The sequence below is a fragment of the Eumetopias jubatus genome, unplaced genomic scaffold (genome assembly GCF_037043125.1).
Source record: "Eumetopias jubatus isolate StellerSeaLion01/CBP00866 unplaced genomic scaffold, mEumJub1_p1.0 scaffold_6, whole genome shotgun sequence".
Classification (NCBI taxonomy): domain Eukaryota; kingdom Metazoa; phylum Chordata; class Mammalia; order Carnivora; family Otariidae; genus Eumetopias; species Eumetopias jubatus.
Window position 1 is genome coordinate 79,566,605 of NW_028274812.1, and position 25,708 is coordinate 79,592,312.

General features: G+C 36.3%; 1 protein-coding gene across 1 annotated transcript in view; it reads right to left on the reverse strand.

Moving 5' to 3' along the window:
- Positions 1–3,968: 3,968 nt before the first annotated feature.
- The window catches only part of MEI4 (meiotic double-stranded break formation protein 4), a 196,850-nt gene continuing 175,110 nt past the window's right edge, over positions 3,969–25,708 (reverse strand). Inside the window, exon 4 of the mRNA XM_028108085.2 lies at positions 3,969–4,229. Within this exon, the coding sequence (XP_027963886.1) occupies positions 3,969–4,229 (261 nt within the window). The remainder of the gene's footprint in view (positions 4,230–25,708) is intronic.

Sequence of the window (25,708 nt, forward strand, 5' to 3'; positions counted from 1 at the left end):
GTTCAGTAAAAACCTTGATTATAGCAGTGGTTCCCAAACATTAGTGGGTATTAGAATCACTTAAAGGACTTGATAAAACAGATTTCTGGGGTCCACCTAACCCTTTCTGATTCTGAAGTAGATCTGGAGTGGGGCCCAAGAATTTGTATTTCTAACAGGTTTGAAAGTTTTGCTGATGATGCTGGCCTGGGGACAATGTTTGAGAACCACTGCTTTACATTATATATCAGAGACAAACGAAGTTAATGTTATTTGTAAATCTTGATGCCCCCGTGGATTGGCTATGGAACGTTTAGTACTACTGACTGAAAAACAGCAAAAGTTCCCCAGCCTGTACGCAGATACAACAAAAATTAGATTAAAATATAAAAAATTTATAAATTCAGAGTATATATATCCATGAATTATGAAATTATTTCAATGTCTTGAATGTTAAACTTATATTATCTTTATACAAGCTTTGTTCCTCATAATAATAGATTCTTAAAACTAGTTAAAGGACTTTCATATTAAAGGAAAAACAAAAAAGAGGCTGAGGTCATTTCTTATGTCAATCAGACCCCATAATATTTAGGCAGTTTTTAAAAGAAGAGCCTGTTCATTGACCAGATGAATTTAGTGCTGTCCAATTCTATAAATAACTTAAGAAGAATGAATTGGCTTTCAATAATAAAAATCCTTTCTTCTTTTTTTCAAAATTAGGTAAATGTTATCACTCTAATTATCTCCTTCAGCAAATATAAGATATTGATGTTGTTGGGTCGTTATAATGCCCACAAAAACAGAGTTCTGCTGTATACATTCGATAAAAGCTAAAACTTACTATGTTTATTTTTCATATGTGCAAATAACTGGTTTGTGCACAAAGTTGGTGCTTAATATTTGATGAATAAACAAAACCAAGTTATCGTAAGCCAGAGCCATCAATATTTTTAAAAAATCTACAAATTCACATAAAAACCTGGAAATGTAAATGCCTTTTTTTTCCCGTGTCACCCTCAGATAACGGCCCTTATCTACAGGACGCCCACAAGTAGGGTGGAAAAGTACAAGTTTGTAAAAGAATTGCATTAAGTACCAACAATATCTATTTATAGATCCAAGGATAACACAATCAGATTTGTTTTCTCTTCCCACTGGGAGGAGCACTGCAGCCTGATAGCTCACCTACCCCCTCTTTAAAGAGAGCTTTGTACTTTTTAGAACTTAATTGTTCAAAGAGGATCTGGAACTTACCTAAAGAGTCCTTACTATAGTAAAATGCTACAGTGTAGAAAAGAACAAATATGCTGTTGTTCTGAGATGGTGGTAGAGAGGACAGCTACTCTGCAGGGGCTGAAGAATCCAAAATAAGCTAATAGCTGCCATGGTATAAGATCTGTAGTTGAGGGCATATAAAGCTTTGGTGATAATTCCCAAGAAGTGGTATTTATGAAACTTTCACGAGGTGCCAGCAATGTTTATAATGAAGACGAAGTGTAGCAGATTAATGAGTGTGGACTGCGAAGATAAAATTCCTGGGGGTGAAACCTAAGTCTTCTACTTCTTGGTGGTGTAATATCGGGCGAGCTGTTGAACATTCCTTTGCCTGAGTTCCTCATCTCTAAAATGGACGTAATAATATTACTTATCACATAGGGTTGTCGGGAGAAATAAATGAGTAAATATATGTAATATGCTTAGCTCAGTGCCTGGCGTCTATTATACCTACTATATGAATGTTTGCACTTACTATCGTTTTTATCATTTCTTCCATTTTTAGTATTGCCTTGTAGTCCTCTTTATTTCCCATCCTATTCTAAAATCAATTTCAGCACTGCCTAATTTCTACTGTCTCCATTAGTCTTATACCCTGAATTTTAGTTGAGAAGTTAGATATTCATCAAATCTTAATTGCTACATTTTTAAATTATCTTAATTCTAGTTTAAATCATTATCTTATACCACTTTTTTGAAACAGAGATATGTCTCATTTTATCTTCTTATTCACCAGCAGTTTTAGACCTCAATACTAAATGTACTGCACAGTTAACACTGTTAGAGATTGAAACACAGGATAATGAAGGGTTAAGCGTCCTATAATTGATTAAATTTGTTTACAAAAAAATATTAAATGGAAATAATATGTATCTCCATTTTGTACATTAATGATGATCCCACCATCTTGTCTGTTCCTGTAAAATAAATACATTTTCTAGGCTAATTTTCAGACCATGAAGCTTTAAAAACTATTAAGATTAAGAAATCTGTTCGAGTTACAAAAGTCTTCTTAGGATCACTATGTTGGCTGGCTGCAATGGGAAAGGGCCACTGCTGTGGCTTATGTATTTACCAACCTTGTCTAATCATTAAGAGTGAGGATGGGGAGATGTCATGGGTAGTGGATTTTGTGTGGTGTCATCAACTATACAAATCCCAGGAATCCAAATATTAGAAAAATTCCTAATTCAGGAACTGGAATGCCCTCCTTGTGTTCAACTGGTGTGTATGGTAAAGTAAATTATTTGCCCCAATTCTCCATCCTTTCCTGTATCCATGCCCTTTGCCATGGAACTTTGCAGTTCTCCCGCTCTGGGTAGAGGGTACTTCCGGGCCTCTTTTCTTTGTGCTTGCCCATTTGATGTACTTTGGCTAATGCACGTGGACAATTACAATGTAATGCTTCTCAGCCTAGCCCTTTTCCTCTTGCCAGTCTGCCACTGCCACAGAAGAGCTTGAGTAGCTTCCCTTTCAACTTGGGCCCCAGAATAAGCACAAGTGGAAGAGACCAAAGCCAATTTGTAATAAAGAAACTAGCTCAGTGGGATCTGCAACCTGAGCAGAGCTTTCCAACAGAATCCAGTTCAAATGAGCCAATCCCGCAAGTGACTGACCCACAGACATTCAAGAAATATTTATTGTATGCCACTGAGATTTTGTAGTAGTTTGTTACATAATAGGTGACTGATATATACATTGAGTTTTATAAAAAAGGCTTTCTTTTCTACAAAGCAGAAATAATTCCAAAAATAACCATAGCAGATGATGATATGATTTTATATACATTTTTTTAAAATACCAATGGCATTTAGGAATGGTAATTAACTTATGAAACAATATCACACATAAATAATAAAGTAAATTTGTATTTGTTGTGTCCTAAATTGCACTATAGGTAAGTACATAATGTGTACTCATTAAGCTTGTTGGTTATGAATTTAATAATCGAAATAAAGTCAATGAAACTGTGTAACTGGCAAATTCAACTAATACATTTAATAAGTATAAATATACTTTCAATAAGTATATTTCTGGGCAGATGTTAGATTTGTAAAAATATCCTTAATGATATAATTATACATGACTTAACTACATTTTAACAATAACCGGAATATTATACATAATAAACAGAATCAAAACAAATACTTGAAAAACAAACATTTTAAACAATGAATTCGTACTTTCAAAGGACTTAACAAATAATTTGATTTTATGAAATTGAGGGCCATTTTGTTTATAAATGTTAAAGAATCATCCTCTAAGATGATAGACAAAGGTGTAAATGAAACTATGTAAGAACAAAGTTTTAAAAATTTCATTTATAACCACTTAGAGACTGTTTTGATAAAGTAACAAAACCTTTAAGATCTCTTCTGTTGCCTTTTACTATCTATTACATGTAAATCTTTTAAAATGTAAATACTGTTTATGAGATAGACAATTAATGGTCCATTATAGAGAATAATAGAGCTAGACTATATTGAGTAACATATTGTAAAATACAGTTACATGGAAATAAGGACATTCTCAACTGAAACTGACTGATTCTAGTATAGAAATAGGACTCATAATCTTTTATATACAATTTAAACCTATTGAATGATTATATTTAGAGATCCATTTAAAATGCTCATTTAAAAAATATACTTGAAAATCTTTTAAGCAGAAGATCTTCATACTTCAGTATGCTTCTGACATTTAGTAAATTGCTAAGGAAGTGAGTTACTTTCAACAGTTTCTACTGAGTTCAAGAGAATGCCCAGTCTCCATAAATAAAAAGTGAATAAAGGAAACGCATCAGAGAGTTGGAAAATAGTTTCATCATGCTTTTGAAGAAATTTCTTGATTTCTTGATCATCATGCCCTACACTTGATGTGTTGCCTTCTTTGGTTTCCTTTTGAAGAAGCTGCTCCAGAACCCAGAACAGGGAGAAAATATTTTCATAGTGTGTCACATAACCGGCGTGAACCTACAAATAAACAACAAACTTCTTTAAAACACATATTGGTTGTAGCTCAGCTCAGAAAAAGCCAAATAAAGATATTAAATTTTCAGACAATAAGTAAATTCTTGATATATTTAACACTATGTTCCTGTTCCTTTAATTGGGATGGAGGGAGAACAAAGGAGAACATTTCCTTTCTTTCAAAAACTTTACAGTTTTGGTGAATGACTTTTTTCTCTTGATGGTTTATAAAGCTCAAAATCCTTTCTCTGTACTACTGCTATAATTCATTACTCAGATGAATCTGAGAATACTTGATAATGTCTTGTGTGTTGAATTCAGTGTTGTGGTAAAGACTTTCAGTGCATGACAGTCCTGCCAATGATAACATAAATATCTTGGGGGTACGGTTTTAAGAATGTTTCTTTTTTTTTTTTTAAGATCTTATTAATTTGAGAAAGAGAGCACACACAAGCAGGGGGAGATGCAGAGGGAGAAGCAGGCTTCCCACCAAGCAGGGAGCCGGATGTGGGACTCGATCCCAGGACCCCAGGATCATGAACTGAGCCAAAGGCAGACCGCTTAACTGACTGAACTACCCAGGCGGCCTAAGAATGTGTTATGACTCAGTATAGAGTAACTCAGTATAACTAAGTCTTAGAACAGTTATGATCTCTAAGAGACCAGACATGATCTCATTCTGAGTCTACACAAATCAAGGAGGAATAGGATTAGATTATGTGGAATCACATATATGGTCATGAGGAAAAATATAGATGTGTCTTGAGAAGTTTTGTTTGGCCCTAGATCACTGGAAGTGAGATGAATCAAAGTAAGGCCTAAAAAGTGGACAATGGAAAGCATAATCTGAGGGGATACAGGAATCAGTTTAAAGATATAAAATGGCTTTATCATTTGCTTATTAAGACATGTGTTGGAAACAGTCCCCAAATCTATCCACTCTAATAATACATAAATAAAAAGAAACATTCTTTTAGAGCCCAGAGGAATGTATGCCGTAACAAGGTGGTCCTATAAACAGTTAAATATATACTTTCTTCTTATTGAGGTATAATTGACATAACATATTAGCTTCAGGTATCACATAATAATTGGATATTTATATACATTGCAAAATGATCACCATAGTAAGTCCAGTTAACATCTATTGCTATACATAGTTACCAAATTCTTTTTTTTGTGACAAGGACTTTCAAGATCCACTCTCCTAGCTTTCAAATATTCAATACAGTGTTTAGCTAATATAGTTATTAACTATAGTCTCCATGCTGTACACTATATCCCTATGACTTAAATTCATTTTATAACTAGAAATTTGTACCTTTCCATTCCCTTCACCCATTTCAGCACCCTCTAACCCCCACCTCATGCAACTAGCAGTCTGCTCTCTATATTCATGAGCTTGTTTTTGTTTTTTAATTTTATGTTGTTAATCACCATACATTACATCATTAGTTTTTGATGTAGTGTTCCATGATTCATTGTTTGCGCATAACACCCAGTGCTCCATTCAATATTCCACATATAACTGCATTATATGGTATTTATTTTTTTCTGTCTGGCTTATATCATTTACCATATTGCCCTCAAGGTCCATACATGTTAGAAATGGCAAGATTTAATTCTTCTTTTATGGCTGAATAATAATCCATTATATGTATGTGTATGTGCACACACACATATAAATATGAATGCATTTATGTATACACACACACACACACACACACACAAACACAAACACACACCATACCTTCTTTATCCATTCATCCATCAGTGAACATATAGCTTCTTTCCATGTCTTGGCTATTATAAATAATGCTGCAATGAACATGGATAATACATATATACTTTTGAATTAGTGTTTTCTTTTTCTTTGCATAAATACCCCAAAGTGGAATTGCTGGATTATATGGTAATTCTATTTTTAATTTTTTGAGGAATCTCCATAGTGTTTTCCATAATGGCTACACCAATTGACATCCCCACTGACAGTGGGAACACAAGGGTTCCCTCTTTTCCACATTCTCACCAACACTTATTATTTCTCTCTTTTTGATAATAGCGTTCTGACAGGTGTGAGGGGATATCTCATTGTGGATTTGATTTGCATTTCCCTGATGATTAGTTATGTTGAGCATCTTTCCATGTCCCTGTTAGCCATGTCTTCCTTGGAAAAATGTCTATTCAGATCCTCTGCCCATTTTGTAATTGGATTGTGTTTCTGCTGTTGAGTTGTAGAAGTTCTTTATATATTTTGGATATTAAGCCTTTATTTAGTATTTGATTTGCAAATATTTTCTCCCATTCAGTGGGCTGCCTTTTACTCTGTTGATGGTTTCTTTTGTTGTGCAGAGGCTTTTTAGTTTGATATAGTGCCATTTGTTTCTTTTTCCATTTTTTTTTCCCTTTGCTTTAGGTGTCAAATCCAAAAACTAATTTCCAAGACCAATGTCAAGGAGCTTGCTACCTATGTTTTCTTCTAGGAGTTTTATGGTTTCAGATATTAAATTCACGTCTTTAATCCATTTTTATTTTTTTGTATGATATTAAATAGTGGTTCAGTTTCATTCTTTTGCATGTGGCTGTTGAGTTTTCCCAGCACCATTTATTGGAGAGGCTAGGCTACTTTCCCATTGTACATTCTTGGCTTTTTTGCCATAAATTAATTGACCGTATATGTGTGGGTTGATTTCTGGGCTCTCTGTTCTGCTCCATTGATCCATATTTATGTTTTTATGCCTATTCCATACTGTTTTGATTACTAGAGCTTTGTAATATAGTTTGAAATCAGGAAGCATGATGCCTCCAGCTTTGTTCTTCTTTCTCAAGACTGCTTTGGCTATTCAGGTTCTTTTGTGTTTTCATACAAATTTTAGGATTGCTTGTCCTATTTGAGACTTTCCTGAGAAACAAACTGAGGGTTCTAGAGGGGAGGGGGGTGGAGGGATGGGTTAGCCTGGTGATGGGTATTAAAGAGGGCACATGCCGCATGGAGCACTGGGTGTTATATGCAAACAATAAATCATGGAACACTACATCAAAAACTAATGATGTAATGTATGGTGATTAACATAACATAATAAAAAAAAGTGCTTGTAATAAGAACTACTTCTCTAACTGCCTGTATATCACACTCCTACAAACTGGACTCTACATTCTTAAGTGAATATTCCTAATACCTATGTGCCGATTCTCTTGATCTAGAATGGCCTCTCTCATCAATCTCTCATTACTAGCACCCTGAGCAGCCTTCAGTGCCTATCATAGATGCCACCTATGAACTGAGCCTTTCCCAAGCCCCTCAATTTTATAGATTTGAACTATTTCCCTTATATTCTGGTTGGTTATATTTATTTCATCACCCACTTAGATTCTAAATATGTTGAGAGAAGCAAATGTGTTCCTGTCACTACAGTTTCTACAATTCCTAAAACAATGTCTGTCTTGCTCATAGTAGATCTCAATGATACATTTGTGGTTTTGAACTGAACAGGAATTAGAGCAATGTAAAAGGAACTACTATAGATACATACTGGTTACTATCTGAAGGAGAATAACAGCGACATTTTTCAATGTTAAAAATACTTTTCAAATACTCATCCAAACTAAAAAAATTCACAGTATGTGTTTAACCTGATCTTATCAGCAATACTTAAAAATTTGTCAACCTGCTCACTAATGACCACAGATAGTACAAATCCTGTATGAGTTAACAGATAATTCTTCTTTGGAACTATGTTATAAACATAGGTGCTTAACCTATTTAGACATTAACATAAATTAGGTAGCGTTGAAATACAAATTATGTAGCAAAAGGGCACATTTATTTCATTCACTTTGAAGCTTTAACTATAACAGGGTATGGTACTTTATAATGATAATCTAGGCAGGAGTGTTGCAATGATTTTAGGGTTCACCTCTACTGATAATAATATATTAGCTATATATTCCAGCATTTATCTTACTGGGCTCTTAAAATACATTAGGATTTTGTGAACTGAATGACTATTCTTTTTTGAAATTATTTAATTTTTAGTTAACCTTGGTTTTCATGTATAACAATTTTATGAATAAAAAGTTGTCAAATGGTGCTTATCACAAATAAGGAAATTTCTCCCCTCTGATAAAGGCCATAGCATCCCAGGAAATTTCAGGGCAACAGCGTGAGGCAGACAGTGTGTCTTGGTACCTTTCCATTCGCTTTGAGATTCTTACTTTGGGCATGTTTAGCTCTACTTCCAGGTGGGCTGGGGTCCCTGCTCTAGTGCCCCATCTCTATGTTGTTTTAGACTTTGCCTTTACACCTACTAGAATTTATCTGTCTTGGGTTCCACCTCGATCCTAAATGCCTGTACCAAATTATTTGATACACTCTTTTACTCTAAGATATTAGCAGTTATAGAACAGTAATTTGAAACTAACTCCTCTCTTTAGGGACAGTATGAGCTTAGCTAACATGCCTTCGCAGCCCTTCCTTTCAACACGACTGAAACGGCATGTCTGTGGGGGCGGTCTTTCCTGTAGTTCCCAGATTTCATCACACTGGCAGCTGCCTGCTCTGCTTAATCATATGCTCAGGCACTTTCTGAATTAGTGCATAAACTGAATAAAACAAAAATAAATGCTCTCAAAGTGATAGTCCATCGGATTTGGTGTTATTTTTACACTCTCAGCATCGAACTAGACTGAATCGCATCAGTGTTGGAAAATACCCAACACAGGTGGAACATACCAGTAAGGAAAATACTCAAGTGTTTTGCCTGAACATCCTGCCAGGAAGACTGAATGACCCCGGTACATGAACAAGATGGCTGTGTGCATCTGATAAAATGCTATCAGTTTATCTTTCTATTCAGGTCTTTTTGAATGGAAGGAATCTTGAGAAGAAGCTTTTAGAGTCCCATGACTACTTCCTATTACCTAATCCCATTTTATGTAATAGGGAACCTTCAAAAGAGAAGATATTTTCTTGGTAGAAAAATCACCAGATATTTTTGTAGAGTATTTTCAAAATTAAAACATTTCTTAGATTTATTTTTCTACTCCTGAGCTGGGCTGAAGAAAGTCTCCAAATATTTTTTTCAGTGGTGAAAAATATTAATTTTCTTTACATGCTGCTAAGTTTCACTTCAACACTTAAATCCTGAAGTTAGGCTATAGACACATAATGCCAGTTTCCTAATTATTGTTTTAGTTGGAAGTCGGTCAAGGTTAGCTTGACATTTTTGTAGAGACTTATCCTTGAAGCAGCCACTATTTGCTTATTCCATATCCATTTCTCCCTCCCTTTTCATCAAAAGAAACCTGGTTTTGCTCAGGGTGGCAATAGATCAACTAAAAATGTCTATGTCCAGTCTCTTAAGGCTAATTCTTCTCAAAGAGATATAAATATAAGTAACTGGGTGGGCTTCTGGGAAAGCTCTTTAATAGTAGGCAAAGTCTAGTAGAAGGCAGCTTTGCCCCTTCCCTCTGCACCATTTTCCCTGCTCCGAAATACTGATACAGTGCTTGGAGGTAGAGTAGCCATCCTGTGAGCTTGAGGATGGGTGCTACCCATGGGTCAGTAAAAAGGACCAGATTCTGGAGGCATGGTGCAGCTCAATATATCCACACAGGATGGCTATACCTTCCTGCACTATGCTTGGGTCCTCTTCTTCCATTTTGGTCTTTTAAAATTGGAACCTTGATGGGGCACCTGGGTGGCTCAGTTGATTAAGCATCTGCCTTCGGCTCAGGTCATGATCCCAGGGTCCTGGGATCAAGCCCTGCATTGGGCTCCCTGCTCATCGGGGTGTCTGCTTCTCCCTCTCCCTTGCCCCTCACCTCCCCCTGCTTGTGCTCTCTCTCCCTATCTCTCTTGCTCATGCTCTCTTTCTCTCAAATAAATAAATAAAATCTTAAAAAAAATAAAATAAAATTGGAACCTTGAGCCTTCAACTAGGCAGGAAGGGGGCTCTGAAGGTTTCTTTGCCTTGAGAAGGTGCTGCCTTCTGCTGTCTCTGATATAGGGAGGACAGAGATGCCCAAAGGGGCAATAACAAAGTCACATTTCTTGACAGCAGATGATGTAACAAAGTGTACCATACATTTGAGTGTGGCTCGCAGTTTGGATGTTTATATTTAATACTGAAAAACATAAAGATGTAATAGTTCATTAAATTCAGTGGTTGGTAATTTACGTGTACTAGCCAAAGGCATGCAGTGGTGAAGTCTGACACTTTCAGAAATAAGCATGCTGTTATGGAAGGGGTGAAAACACAACATGACGTTTTTCTTATTGCTACAAGCGCAAGAGGTGGAGAAAATTGGATCATTACAGGGCAGAAAATCAAGTCAAAGAGTATAGGCAAATAACCGAAATGTTAAACTAAATGTTCACTGAATATAAATATAACATTGGCTCAGTATCCTCCATGTCAGAATTTATTAGACAGAAGCAATAAGAAAGATACAACTAAAATTAGTAGTCTCTAAAAGAATGAATTAAACATGATACTTTAAAGGAAAAGGTCAGTTGTCACCATGATAATTAAGAGGGAAACTTATCCCTGAGTTTTAATAACTTAGCCTTTTTTATCTACTAGAAAGCAAAGAAGGCAGATTTCAGTGGAGGAGTTGAGGAGGGTGAAGTTAACCCTCTATCAACAGTTCACTAGCTTGCCGCTTCTGAAGCACAGGAGAAAGCACCAAAAGAGCTGATAAGTAAGCAGGGGCTTAGCTCTGGGGCCAGCACAATATTGAGCATGACCACAGTAGCAACAGTGCTTGAGAACAGAGCAGGAGAACCGTATACACATTATATAAATGTACGTTTGTTTATTTACTTATTTTTAAAATATTTTAAAACTAATGATGTATGGTGACTAACATAATAAAATAAAATTTAAAAAAATATTTGAGAGGGAGAATAAGAGACAGAGAGAGAGAGAGAGAGAGAAAGTGAGCACGAGCAGGGAGGAGGGGCACAGGGAGAGGGAAAGGGAGAAGCTGAGGGCCAAGCCCAACGTGACCCCAGAATGCTGAGGTCGTGGCTGGATCCCAGGGCCCTGACATTGTGACCTGAGCCAAAGTCAGATGCTTAACTGACTGAGCCACTCAGGTGCCCCCATATATGTATATTTAAAATCAATGCACTTATGATTGCAATAGAAGCACACATTCATTTAAAACTATGTCTCTGCAAAAATGGTGTTCTATCCTTTTCTGTTCCCCACAACCTGGGTGCCAAATCATACTGAAAGTGTATAAAGCAAAAGGCTGATCAGAGCAGAATATAGTTAATTAGGAAAGATTTTCTAGAGATGAATTGTGAGCCAGGGCTCAAAGGGAGTGAGGGGTACAGATTGGTGAATCATCTTTTGATCAGATTGCCAGGTAAAGAAGAATAAAAAGGATACAATGGGTATTAATCCTTTTTGCTTTATACAGATAATGGTATGATTATCTGCCTAAAACACTGAATCCTGGACTGGTTCTAAGGGCTTATGTCTAATTTTGAGGGTAACTTAGATGAAAAGTTCTAAACTACTGAAAGTACTAACATTTGCAATCTTGGTATTTTGCCATGTTTCCTATGGGAAATAGTTTGAGTATGCAAGATTTATATGTAAAGCTACTCATGAAAGGAATATACATAACAAAAAAATTTAAATCTGTCATTATGAGCCTTGTTTAAAAATAATGATTTTTTCATTAACCAGTTTTACCTACTTTTCTCAAATCTGTTTCTTAGGGCTGAGATTATCTAATAAAGTAATAGCAAAATGAACAGACTGAAAAAGAAAATGGCCTACAGAGGGCAAGGAGTTTGGACAAGAATCACAGAAAGGAGAAGCATGGTTTGTATTTGACAAAAATATATAGGCTGAGACTCCAAATAAGAACAGATGTGGCAGAGGCCCTGTTGGTTGAGATCTCTGAGAAAACAGAATCTTACTAAGCAAGACTTTTTTTTTTTTTTCCCTCAAAGGCCATCAATTGAACACATATTCATTGCTTATTAAACCCCAGCTCTGCCATTTACTAGCTATGTGAGCTGGGCAAGTTATTTAACCTCACTAAACCTACCTTTCCTCATCCAAAATTTGGAAATAACAAGGGTAACTCCTCCTTGGCGTTGCTGAGAGAATAGATTAAATTACATGTTCAAAACCCAGCACAGGATAATACACACACACATTTACATATTTAAAACATGCACATTTTCAAATAAGTATTATCTACTATCTGTTATTATCATCACCATCATTATTATTTTTTTTAAGATTTATTTATTTTAGAAAGAGGGAGAGCATGTGCTGGAGGGTCAGAGGGAGACGGAGAGAGAGAATCTCAAGCAGACTCCATGCTGAATGTGGAGCCTGATGCAGGGCTCACTCTCATGACTCTGAGATCATGACCTGGCTGAAACCAAGCGTCGGTTGCTTGACTGTGCCCCATTATCATTATGTGTTTACCTAGAGTGAAAAAGCTATAGTCCCTATCCAAAAGGCACTTTTCAACTGGAGGAGGGCTACTGCTATTACTCAAGCACCGTACTGTGGTCAGTTTTTAGAAGCATTTCAAACTTACTGCAAATTGTTCATCTAGAGCTGTGTAAAGAGCCTAAGGATGTCTCTTCCAGCTACTTTCCTCTACCAAGGAAGTCCTTCATAGACAAGGGTAGCAGAGCATTCTTTTCTGCATAGAAGGATGATGCTAAAGAAGCAAAATGTGAGATAATTACTTTAAAGCCTTTCTGATATTAGAAGACTAATTGAGATTAGAAGATAGACTCCACATAGACTCTTATTCTCAGATTTCCTCACATACAGGATAGAGAATTCCTAATACAGGGACATGGCATTTTTCTGTTCTAACAGATTTCCTGAGTCACCTTTAAACAGCTTTACACTGGATCCTCACTCCTTTCTTAGGATCTGTACCCTTCATTATGTGGTCATCAATCCCACTCACAGTACAATTTTCACCATTTTATACCATTATATGAAACTTAATCTAAGGCTAGAAATTCCTTTCAAGTACATTTGAGAAGCAAATAGATCATTCACTAGTTTGGACTTTCATCACAGTAGTTCTTGGCAAAGCAGTACAAACCAGATAATCTGGTTATTAATATAAGAGTCTATTAAGTGAAAGAACAGGGTTCAGAGACTGGAATAAAAGCAGCTAAATTCCGTAAGGACTAATTCGGCTGGGAGTACTTAGCACTTTAAAATTTTGTTTCTGCTTGCTTTGCACTCATCCCTCTCTTCTGTCGATCCTACTGCATGTGTTGGGTACTCTCATGTGTCATACCCTGTGGTAAGTGCTGGGGGTACAGAGCCGAATAGGACAAGATCCCTACCTCTGTAAGAATTCCTAGTACGCTTCTAGGGAGACAAAGAAGTAAATACATAATGGCAATGCCGAGTGCCTGCTGTTAGGGTGAGAGAAGAACTCTCAAGAGAACTGAGTCATGTGGTGTGAGAAGACGCTAAGTGTCAGGAAATGAGTTTAGTCGTGAATGGGGATATTGCAGGCTCACTTCCTCCTGGGGGGCATGGCAGGATTCTTTTGGAGAGATGACTTGAAAGCTATTATCAGCATAGATAAAATGCTTGTTTGGCTACTACCACAGGGGCCTCCGTCTCTGGCTGGTGAATATGCACTGAAGCAAGGGAGAGGCAGAGAGCTTATAGGGGTGTGGGGAAAGATGTCACCAATCTCTACAGAATCCCTACACCTCTGCCTTCTCTAAGGCAGTGGAACCAGCCTGGACTGTCTGGTGTGTGCAGTCAAGGGCCAAATCAATTCTGTATGTTAACACAATCTTAAAGAATGTGTTTGGTTCTTTGAGCTCTATTGCCACTTAAATGTTTTATACTTACCTTCCTGAAGGAAGGCCCAGATCATGATGCACAAAAGTAGTATTCTTGGGAGAGAAAATGCACTGTTTCACCAAGTGAAGCCATTTCTATCATGTCATTAAGACAGAGCTTGAGAAAAAGTGGTGAAATATCTGATACATATTTAAAACAGATCCAGATGGCCATTACTGATGGAAAACAAATGTCCAAATAGCCAGTGGGGGTAAAATCAACATGAAACATTCTTCTTTAGGACTCTAAATAAAGATTATCCAAGGCAGCATCAGATCCTGCCCAACTAGGCAGAAGGCAGGAACCAGATTTGTTGGAGTAGCATCAGTGACTGCCCAGCCAGGCAAAAGCCAGAGCCTAAAATAATTTCCTAGAGGCTGCATATCTAGGCTTTGATAAATTTGCCAAAGTAAGCGAGTGTGTGTGTGTGTGTGTGTGTGTGTGTGTGTGTGTGTGTGTGTGTGTGTGAAGGTTTATATATTTAAGAGCACTGGATCCAAAGCCCAAGATCAAGGACGACAAGAGGATGGGCTCATAGTGACCAAATCCTTTGCAATAATTTTGTTTGGAAACTGAAAGCCAAATCTGATTGGCCTCAGATAATCTACTAATTATCTCCCAAAGGCCAACTGAACAGGGTTGGAATCACAGAAATTAAAAGTCAATACATTTGTCCCTTTTCTCTTCCTATTTTCAATAGGTATCGCCACTAATTCAATGAAACTACTTTATCAGAGCTTGATACACTACACAACACACGGGAAAGTTTGGAAACATAATGGAGTAAAAACTCTACGTTCTTATGAACATTTTGTATTACTGTTGTAGTAGAGACTGGGCCGAGAGCAAGGTATGTGATACATTCTTGTCCTTCTTCTTTTAAAAATCAACCAACCACTATCTCTCCTTTTTTAAAAAAAAAAGACTTTTTGAGATATAACTGGCCTACAGTAAAATGGTGTTGAGTTTTATGAATTTGATAAATTACTTTTAAGAACAGAGAAATGTCATAACAGAAATAATCTCATGCTACAACTATGTGATATTGTTTAATGACATTTTAAATGTTACCTTTTATCTAGATGATTTTCTAATTAAAATGTATATACAGCATTTAGTTGTTTTCACAACTATATGAAATACTATTTCAAACAACTATAATTTTGTTATCTGAAGGTACTCTAGAGAAATTTTTGAAAAGACAAGATCCATATGTAATGCAGAAACCTTAGGAGAAGGAAGTAGACTTCAAACTATGAGATAGCTTTTCTGGCTTAACTATTTTCATTATCTTCACACTGAGATGCTGCTGGGGAAATTTGTCACAAAAATGCTAAGTGACCCTAGAGAAAGCTTTCTTAGGTGCTGGTGACAGTCACTACCTGATGACAAATAGAAAAAAAAAAAAGGAGGAGGGGGAGTGTAGAACCAGAGAACTGAGGCTTCCATTAGCTCTCTTGTTCAAATACCATGTCCTCAGTAGCTACTGCCAACCATGATGTTGAGATGGAAATTACACAAAATGACAGAAGCATGGCTTCATATCCTTTAGGCATCATAAATGAAGGTGGAGTTAAATATGTAAACAATCACAATATAATGTGATATATATCATAAGAGAGTCCTGTCCATAGTGTTATAGTGGCATTGCTGCTAAGTGGGTTATAGTAAAAAAAAAAAAAATAGGAAGAATGCACTCAGCAAATAAGCTCAATGGAGAATTCTAAATGCTACTGTTTTAGAAAATTAAACTAGCAATGGCTTACAAGGGAAATGAAGTACATGATGGGAAATTCACATGGTAACTTAAATGCAGTGAAAACAAAACAAGTAGGAGAACAACTTAGTATGCATATAATACACAGGTGTCAAAGTGTTTGTCTTTCTCAGATACATATTACAAAATTAAAATCAAGTATTCTTGGGAGATACTTGCATTTATAAGACATATAAGTAGTTTACTTAATCAACAGTGTTTGGACTTGGATATATGCTTTAGAAGCAATTATTTTTGGAAAAAAATAATGTGCCCAATAAGTTGACTATCACTGGTTAATTTCGAAGACATGTTTAAAAACACTGACAACATTTTAAATGTAATTAGATTTGTTTCTTAATCTGAGTCTGAAATTCCAATAAATTTTACCTTTTTTGGAAACTATGCTGCTAACTTTAGAAGAGTGATCTATTCTTTATTCAAATTCAATCCTAAATATAATACCTGGATCTGACACAATGACATTAAAGTTTTAAGACGATATATTTACCGATAAAACAAAAACCCTCCAAATACTTGAAGTGGCTTCAGTAAGGAAAAAAAAATGAATCCTTTATTCAAAAGCTTTTTAGAACTCTAATTCATAATGTTTCATTTGTAAGGGAATACAGTAGTTCCTTGTAAAATGTTCCACTTTTTGAGAATAAAACCACACTTACCTGGATGTCCAGTTTCCAAATGTCAAACATCCTGGAATTTGCAGCCCCTGAGCCAGTGAAATAGCCACCAGGAAACAATTCCTGGTAGACTGTGCATGTGACTCTAGAGGGAGGGTCACTGGGTCCTCACATCTCCTCAACTCATATCATGGGCTAATTCTGAAGGCAATAAGGGCAGGGCAGGAAATACTGCCACAGGAAATTGAAAGCAGCAAGAATTGATAGCAAAGGAGAAATTAGAAAAAAACTGTAAGGTTCAGACCTGATAATTTCTGGATCTCTTAGAATGGAAAAAGAGCTCAATATGCTTGAATTGAATGTGTTGCCAAGGATATAACAGCATAATTCAAAAACAGATGATGATTCTGGAAAATGATTAAGTGATGCTTGATTTGCTCTATGTAATAAATGGTCAAAATATACCATAGAGTTCCATTAAAATGTTAAAACAAAATTTAAGAAGAATCTTGTGTGGAAAATTCTCTTATGCAGAAATTTTTCTTAGATGATGTAACATACCATCAAATAACATTACCTCTTTGAGCCTAACTAATATGTTTCCAGGGACTATCCACAGAAAATTACTACAAAATAGTTACTCTTTCTTAGCAAGTATACTAGAAAGTTTACTGCTATTATCCTTTCAAAGATACAGTTTTTAGAAAATTCGTTTAGAGAAAAAGAGTACCCAAACTATATATACAACTATTTTAGGAAAATGTGTGTGTATACACATATCCACATACATAAATATATTTATGTGTGTATACAATTGCATAATTAATATGGACATACTCATTTTAATGATCCATGAGAGTGTATATCTTGGCAACAATAACATTTTATATACATAGTTTTGAAGCAATTATGGGAAAACCTGCACAGGCTCTTATAAAAAAAAAAGAACTTTGGCTTAAAGGTATATTATTTTTCATAAAAAGGTAGTACAACAATTTAGAAAGCGTGTATTGTATAGAGAAGAATTTGGTCTTTGTACCTCATTCCTGGGAGACAACCTCTAAATCCTTGGAATTTCCTTAATGATAGAGGAGTGCCTTTGTTATTCATAGTGGGCCCATGGCTCACACTTGAGATTATGTTAACAAGAAGAGGAAAGACAGGGGCTATCACCTGAAATACCAACCATGTATTTAGAGAATTGTGCATTAAACCAGCCTGATCTAGAGGGAAGGGCGGGGATGGAGACTGAGTTCAGTCATGTGTCCACGGAGTGAATCATTTCTACATAATGATTCTCCAGTAAAAACCCTGGAAAATGATGGTAGGTGGATCTTCCGATAAACCAAAAGGGTGCTGTACCTGGATTCCATGAGAAGAGAGCACATAAAGCTCTGTGTTTAGGGTTCTTCTAGACCTTGTCCTATGGGTCTCTACATTTGACTGACCTGATTTGTATCCTTTCTAATAAGGACAGAAATTTCCTGAGTTCTGTGAGTTATTCTAGTAATTTATCAAACCTAAAGGAGGTAGGAGGAATTCCCCCTCATTTGTAGCAAATTGGTCAGAAGTGTAGATAGCCTGGAGGCCTATGAACTTGGGGCTGGCATCTGAAGTGAGGGCAGTCTTGATGGGGACTATACTGTTAACTCATGGGGTTTGTAGTAATTCTGGGTAATAAGCACCGGAATTAAACTGAACTGGAATATACTAGTGTGTCTTGAAGTTAAGGCAAATTATGTGAAGGTATGCAGATGATCTATAGAAGTCACAAAAACATAAAAATAAATTTCCTAAGATTTTCCCCTCATATTTCATACTTTTATAGATTGAAGTATAATTGACATATAACATTATATTCGTTTCTGGTGTACAACATGATACAATTTATATATGTGTGAAAAATCATAGTAAGTCTAATTAACATCCATCAGCATATACAATTACAAAAAATTTTTTCTTGTGATGAGAGTTTCTAGGATTTGCTGTCTTAGCAACTTTCAAATATGCAATATAGTGTTATTAACTACAGCCAACATGCTGTACATTACATCCCCATGACTTACTTATTTTATAACTGGAAGTTTGTACCTTTGGACCCCCTTTTCCCATTTTGCCAACTCACCACCTCATGCCTCTGTCAAGCACTTATTTGTCCTCTGTATCTATGAGCTTATTTTTTTTTTGTTTTGTTTTTTAAATTCCACATATAAGTGAGATCATATAGTATTTCTTTGTCTGAAATACTTCACTTGTCATAATGCCCTTAAGGGGCATTTGTTATTACAAATGGTAAGATTTATTTTATGGCCAAATAGTATTCCATTTTATATATATAGATCACATCTTTTTTTTATCTATTTATCCACTGATGGACTCTTAGGTTGTTTCCCTATCTTGGCTATTGTAAATAATTCTGCAGTGAACCTGAAGCTGCATATATCTTCTCAAATTAATGTTTTCATTTTCTCTAGATAAATACCCAGAAGTGGAATTGCTGGGTCAGATGGTAATTCTACAGTTTACATTTACCTCAACACTGCACTAGGATTCCCCTTTCTCCACATTCTTTCTAACACTTGTTATATTTGTCTTTTTGATAATAGCCATTCTGAAGGTATGAAGAGATAGCTCATTGAGATTTTGCTTTGCATTTCCCTGATGATTAGTGATATAGAGCATCTTTTCATGTACCTATAGGCCATGTGTCTATTTTCTTTGGAAAAACATCTATTCAGATCCTCTGCCCATTTTTAATTGGACTATTTGGGGGATTCTGCTATTGAGTTGTATGAGTTCTTTATACATTTTGGACATTAACCCTTTATCAGGTATATGTCTGCAAATATTTTATCCCATTCACTAGGTGGCCTTTTCATTTTGTTGATGGTTTCCTTTGCTGTGCAGAGGCTTTTTAGTTTCATGTAGTCCCACTTGTTTATTTTTGCTTTTGTTTTAGGTGTCAGATTCAAAAAATCATTGCTAAGACCTGTTTCAGGGAGCTTACTGCATATTTTTTCTTCTAGGAGTTCTATGGCTCAGGTCTGATGTTCAAGTTTTTAATCCACATTTTTTTATGTTATTGTTTAAAAATAGTGGTCCAGTTTCATACTTCTGCCTGTAGTTGTCCAGTTTTCCCAAAGTGCTTACTGAACAGACTGTCCTTTCCCCAATGTATATTCTTGATCTCTCTGTCATAAGCAAAATAAGTCAGTCAGAGAAAGACCAATACCATATGATTTCACTCAGATTTGGAATTTAATAAATAAAACAAATGAGCCAAGGGGAAAAAAAAAGAGAGCGATAGAGTCAAACCAAGAAACAGACTTTTAACTGTGGAGAACAAACTGATGGTTCCCAGAGGGGATGTGGGGGTGGGGAAATGGGTGAAATAGGGGATGGGAATTAAAGAGTACGCTTACCATGGTGAGCACTGTGTAATGTATTGAATTTCTGAATCATTATATTATTAAAAAACAAAGGAAAATAAAAGAAAAAGAAAAAATGAGTCTGGAAGAGTTCCCTCCTCTTCTGTTTCTTGGAAGAGTTTGAGAAGGATTGGTATTAATTATTCCTTGAAAATTTTGTAGAACTTACCAGCGAAGCTGTCTAGTCCTGAACTTTTGTTGGGAGGTTTTGATTACTGATTCAATCCTCTTACTAGTAATTAGTCTTTTCAGATTTTTCTGTTTCTTTGTGATTCAGTCTTAGAAGATTGTACGTTTCTAGAAATTTATCCATTTCTTCTAGATTGTCCAGTTTGTTGCTGTGTGTAATTGTTCACAACAGTCTCTTACTATCCTCTGTATTTCTGTAGTATCAGGTGTGTAACTTCTCTTTCATTTCCAATATTATTTATTTGAACCCTCTTTTTTCTTAGTGAGTCTAGATAAAGGTCAATTTGTTTATCTTTTCAAAGAACCAGCTCTTAGTTTCACTGATCTATTGTTTTATTTTGTCTCTATTTCATTTCTTTTCGTTCTGATCTTTATTATTTCCTTCATATTACTAACTTTGGGCTTCATTCTTCTTTTTCTAGCTCTTTTAGTTATAAAGTTAGATTGTTATTTTAGAGTTTTCTTGTTTTATGAGGTAGACCTATATTGCTATGACCGTCTCTCTGAGAACTACTTCTGCTGCATTTCATGGATTTTGAATTGTATTTCCATTTTCATTTATCTTACAGTATTTTTAGATTTCTCCTTTGATTTCTTCATTGACCCAGTGGTTGTTCAGTAGCATGTCATTTAATCGCCACATATTTGTGATACTTCCTGTTTTCTTCTCATAATTGATTTCTAGTTTCACACCATTGTAGTCAGAAAAGATCCCTGCTATGATCAGTCTTCTTAAATTTATTGAGACTTGTTTTGTGACCAAACATGTGACCTGTTCCAAATAATGTTCCATGTGTACACAAGAAGAATGTGTATTCCACTTATTTTGGATGGAATGTTCTATATACATCTTTAAGTCCACCTGCTCTAATGTGTTGTTTAAAGCCAAGGTTTCCTTATTGATTTTCTTCTGGATGACTTATCCATGAATGTAAATGGAGTATTAATATTCTTACTTTAGTTGCATCACTGTCAATTCTTTTAGGTCTATTTATATTTGCTTTATATATTTAGCTTTTCCCATTTTGGGTCCATAAATGTTTACAAATGTTATAACCTCTTGTGGGATTGGCCTCTTTATAAAATACCCTTCTTTGCTTTTTACTACAGTCTTTGCTTTCAAGTTTACTTTTTTCTGGTATCAGTTTAGCTGTATCAGCCTTCCTTTGGTTTGCATAAAATACCTTTTTCCATCCTTTAGTTTCAGTCTGTGTGTGTCCTTAGATCTGAAGTGAGTCTCTTATAGAAAATTACATAAATGAATCGTGTTTTTTATACATTCACCCACTTTGTGTCTTTCGACTGGAAAATTTAGTCCATTTAACATTTAAAGTAATTATTGATAAGTATGTATTTGAGGCCATTTTGTTAATTGTTTTTTTGTGTGTTTTGTAGTTCTTCTCTGTTCCTTTCTTGTTTTATTCTCGTCCCTGTGGTTTGATGACTTTCTTTAGAATTATGTTTATATTTATCTCATTTTTTGTGTATCTTTTTTTGCTTTGTGTTTACCATGAGGTTTACATATGACAGCCTATATGTACATATAAGTCTATTTTTAGTTGGTAGCAACTTAAATTTGAACACATTTTAAAAACTGTTTTGACTATCCTTTTGTCATATTTTACATCTTTTTATTTTGTGTATCCCCTGACCAATAATTACAGTTATAGTCACTTTTACTATTTTTGTTTTTTAACCTACATATTAGCTTTATACGTGTTTAATCTACTATCTCTACTTTATAGTCGCCTTTACCGGTGAGATCTTTACTTTCATATATTTTTTTGTTATTAGTGCCTTTTCAGCTTAAAGTCTTTTTAACTTTATTTTTTTTGTAAGACTGGTTTAGTCGTAAATGAGCTCTTAGCTTTTGTCTGTCTGGAAATCTCTTTAATCTCTCCTTCAATTCTGACTGATAACCTTGCCAGGTAGAGCCTTCTTGGTTGGAAGTTTTTTCCTTTCACACTTTGAAGATACCATGCCACTCCCTTCTCGTCTGCAAAACTCCACTGAAAAATCAGCAGATAATCTTAAGGGGCTTCCCTTGTATATAACAGTTGTTTTCTCTTGCTGCTTTTATGAATCTCCTTTTATCTTTAACTTTTGACATGTGGATCTCAATAAGTTCATTTTATTTGGAACTCTGTATGCTCCTGGACATGGGTATTTGTTTCCTTCCTCAGGTTAGGAAGTTTTCAGCCACTATTTCTTCAATAAGTTTTCTGCCCCTTTCCCTTTCTCTTCTCCTTCTGGACCACTACAATGTGAGTGTTATTCCACTTGATGTTGTCCCATAAGTATCTTAAGATATCTTCATTTTTAAAAAATTCTTTTACTCTTCTTACTTCTCTGTTTGGGTGATTTCCATTGCTCTGTCTTCTAGGTCACTAGAAACTTCTGTTTCAGTCTGCCATTGAACCCATTCTATTGTATTTTTCAGTTTATTTATTTTTAAAGATTTTATTTATTTATTTGAGAGAGACAGAGATAGTGACAGAGAGCATGAGTAGGGAGGCTACCCACTAAGCAGGGAGCCCGATACATGACTTGATTTCGGGACTCCAGGATCATCACCCAAGCCGAAGGCAGATGCTTAACTGACTGAGCCACCCAGGCACCCACAGTTCAGTTATTTATTCTTTAAGTATGTGACTTCTGTTTAGTGCTTTCTTATATTTTCCATCTCTTTGTTGAAGATGTCACTCTTTTCCCATGTTCAGTGAGCATCTTTATGACCATTACTTGGAACTCTTCATCAGGTGACTTGTCTCCAAGGTCTTACTTACTTACTAAGGTCTTTTTCTGATTTTTTGTCTTGTACTTTTGTTTGGAACATATTCTTGTTTTCTCATTTTGCTTGACTCTCTGTATTTGTTTTTATGTATTAGGTAAAACAGCTACCTCTCCTAGTCTTGGAGAAGTGGTCTTGTATGAGAAATAAACCTTACTGTTGAGTCTTACCCTAGCTCTTGGTTGATTCTCAAACCTTTGTGACTGAGTAGCCTGATTTGTTCTTAATAGCTCTCAGTTGTTTAGGGTGTGCCAATGCCTGTCATTGTTCCCAAACGTGTGATCTCATTTAGGACTTAGTTTCAGGCTGATTGGAAGCCAGATTCTCAGGCAGCAGCTTTTAAAGTATGCCATAGTCCTGTGGAACAGCAATCATAAACCCTGCTGGCCTCCAGATGAGATCTGGAGGCATCGCCTGGATGACAACTGCAGGAATAAGGGCTTCAGTTGAGTGTATAAATTCCTTTCTGGAGGACTGTGGCAGTGTATAAGCTTTCTGGAGGACTGTGGAGTGTAAAAGCTCCTTTCACAGTGAACTGTGGCAAAGGCAATGGGGGGGGTACAAAGATGGCATCTCTCTACCTACATTCCCTGAGAGTGCCTCTGTAGCCTCTAAATATGGGGCAAGCTAAAGCCAATCTCAGGTTGAAACTCCAGGACAAGTAAATGGGTCTTTTTCAAAGACAGACTGGGGATGTTTCTGTTGCTGTCTGTGCAGTGCCCTGGGTGTGGTATCTTGCCCAGAATTGTCTTTACAATTGTTAGTCTCATGGGGCCCAGGAACACAAGCCCCTCTGGCCACCAGAGCCAGGTAATTGAGGGGAATCTCATGTATGGACTGTGCTTTCCCACCAGCTTTAGCAATGCTGCAGGAGAGTGTTTAGAGCAGGGCATGTCTGCAGCTTTTGTGATGCAGGGGAAGTACACTGGGATAGACACTTGGGATTTTAGCAAGGCTAGGAAAGAGTTCTGGGAGTGGGGTACACCCACAGCTTTAGTGAAGCCAAGAAAGCACAGGGCGCTGACATGCCTGTAGCTTTAGCAATGTAAGGAAAGAATGCTGGGGCAGGACCACACCCTTGGCTTTAGCAAAGTTGTGTCAGTGCTATAGCTGCCAGCACTAGCATGGTAGAGGGAGAGTGCAAAAATGGTGCTCACCAGTACCTCTTTCCCCAAAGAAAGTCCCACTTGGTCCTTGCCCCCCTGGCAGATGCTTTAAAATCAGCAAATGAATCCCCTTCACATACATTCCACTCACCTCTCAAATTGCTGCCTTTGTTCTGGGTTCCAGGAAATTTAGTCTAGGCATAAGCCCTTCAAAATAAGTATCTGAGACCCCCCCCCCCCGAGGCCCCTGGATATAAGCTCAGTTTATTTCCAAAGGCAGACATTTTTTGGTCCTCCTTTTTCCGGCTGCAGGTCCCAAGGGTTGTGGTGCTCAATGTGGGGATACCCTTCACTCCTCAGGGAGAAGCTCTGGACCCATGAGATCCCTCCCTATTGTGGTTTGCATGTCCATGGTGTGGTTTTTGGTGAGACTGTGCCTCTGCCTCTCCCACTCATCTCAGTGTGGCCCTTTTATCCCTTGTTGTGGAAAGAGCTATTCAGCTAGTTTTCAGTTCTTTTTCTGTGGGAATTATTCCATATGTAGCTGTAGATCTGGTTTGTCAATGGGAGGAGGTTCTTCCTGAGACACCATCTTGGACTACCTTCATAATGCAGTTTTCAGAAAAGTCACACCATGGATTATCTTTTCCAAGAAATCTTTTTGTTCTTACTTCATTAAATTTGTGTGTGTGTGTCTCAAGAAGAATGCAAGATTTCTGAGAGGAGAGAGAATCATTCTCACAACTTCCAGTGCCTTTTCCAGTGCTCTATACTCCAGTTTTCCAAAAAAGATGGCTGACTACTTGGTTCCTGGAGCACAGCATTTTTTACCCTCATAAAATAAAACCATTAGGAAAACAGACTTAATACTTCTTTCAGTCACAACACCTGGTATTTTAAAAACACTCAGTTTTCAAATAGGCAGAGTTGACATTTCTGGTTAATCAATATTTAAGGTGGTTATTCATTTGAATTATGAGCCATCTCTTTGGGTATGGATGTGAACTAAAAAGGTTGGAAAATCTAAGTGGGTGAGAAAATCTTCCCTTGTCAGTCACCATCAACTGGATGACACGGAAAATGGCATACTTTCTCTTCCTTCTGAATACTGGCCTTTCAACTGTCAAAATATTATCTTCTGAAATATTTGACCATGGAAATCTGAGCAAAGCCATCTATTAATGGGCTCATATCAATACAACTTGGAAGGATCATAAGAAACTTAGAAGGAGATATATACTGCCAAACCTTGAAGAGTGCTTGGGTTAGGGATGCTGATCCCCTGCACAGTCGAAAACCCAAGTATAACTTTTGACTCCCCCCACATTTAACTACTAATTGTCTACTATTTATGGGAAGCCTTACTGATAACATAAACATTTGATTAACACATATTTTATATGTTGTATGCATTATACACTGCATATAAGTGGAGCCATCCAGTCAAACCTGTGTTGTTCAAGGGTCAACTATATATAATATATATACAAGCTCTTGTTTGTAGCTAGTAACATTAAAAATTAGGTGTGATTATATTTTATGCTAACATTTGAAATTTTCATTCTGCATTTTCCTTTTTCTTTTCCTTCTTTCTCTACCTCTCCTCCCTCTATTTTATACTTTTTCTATTTCTCTTTCTAATTTGAGAAGCATTCCCTGATACATTTTGTCACTTGAGTTGTTATAGTATTTTGTCTTAGTTTTCTAAGTCATG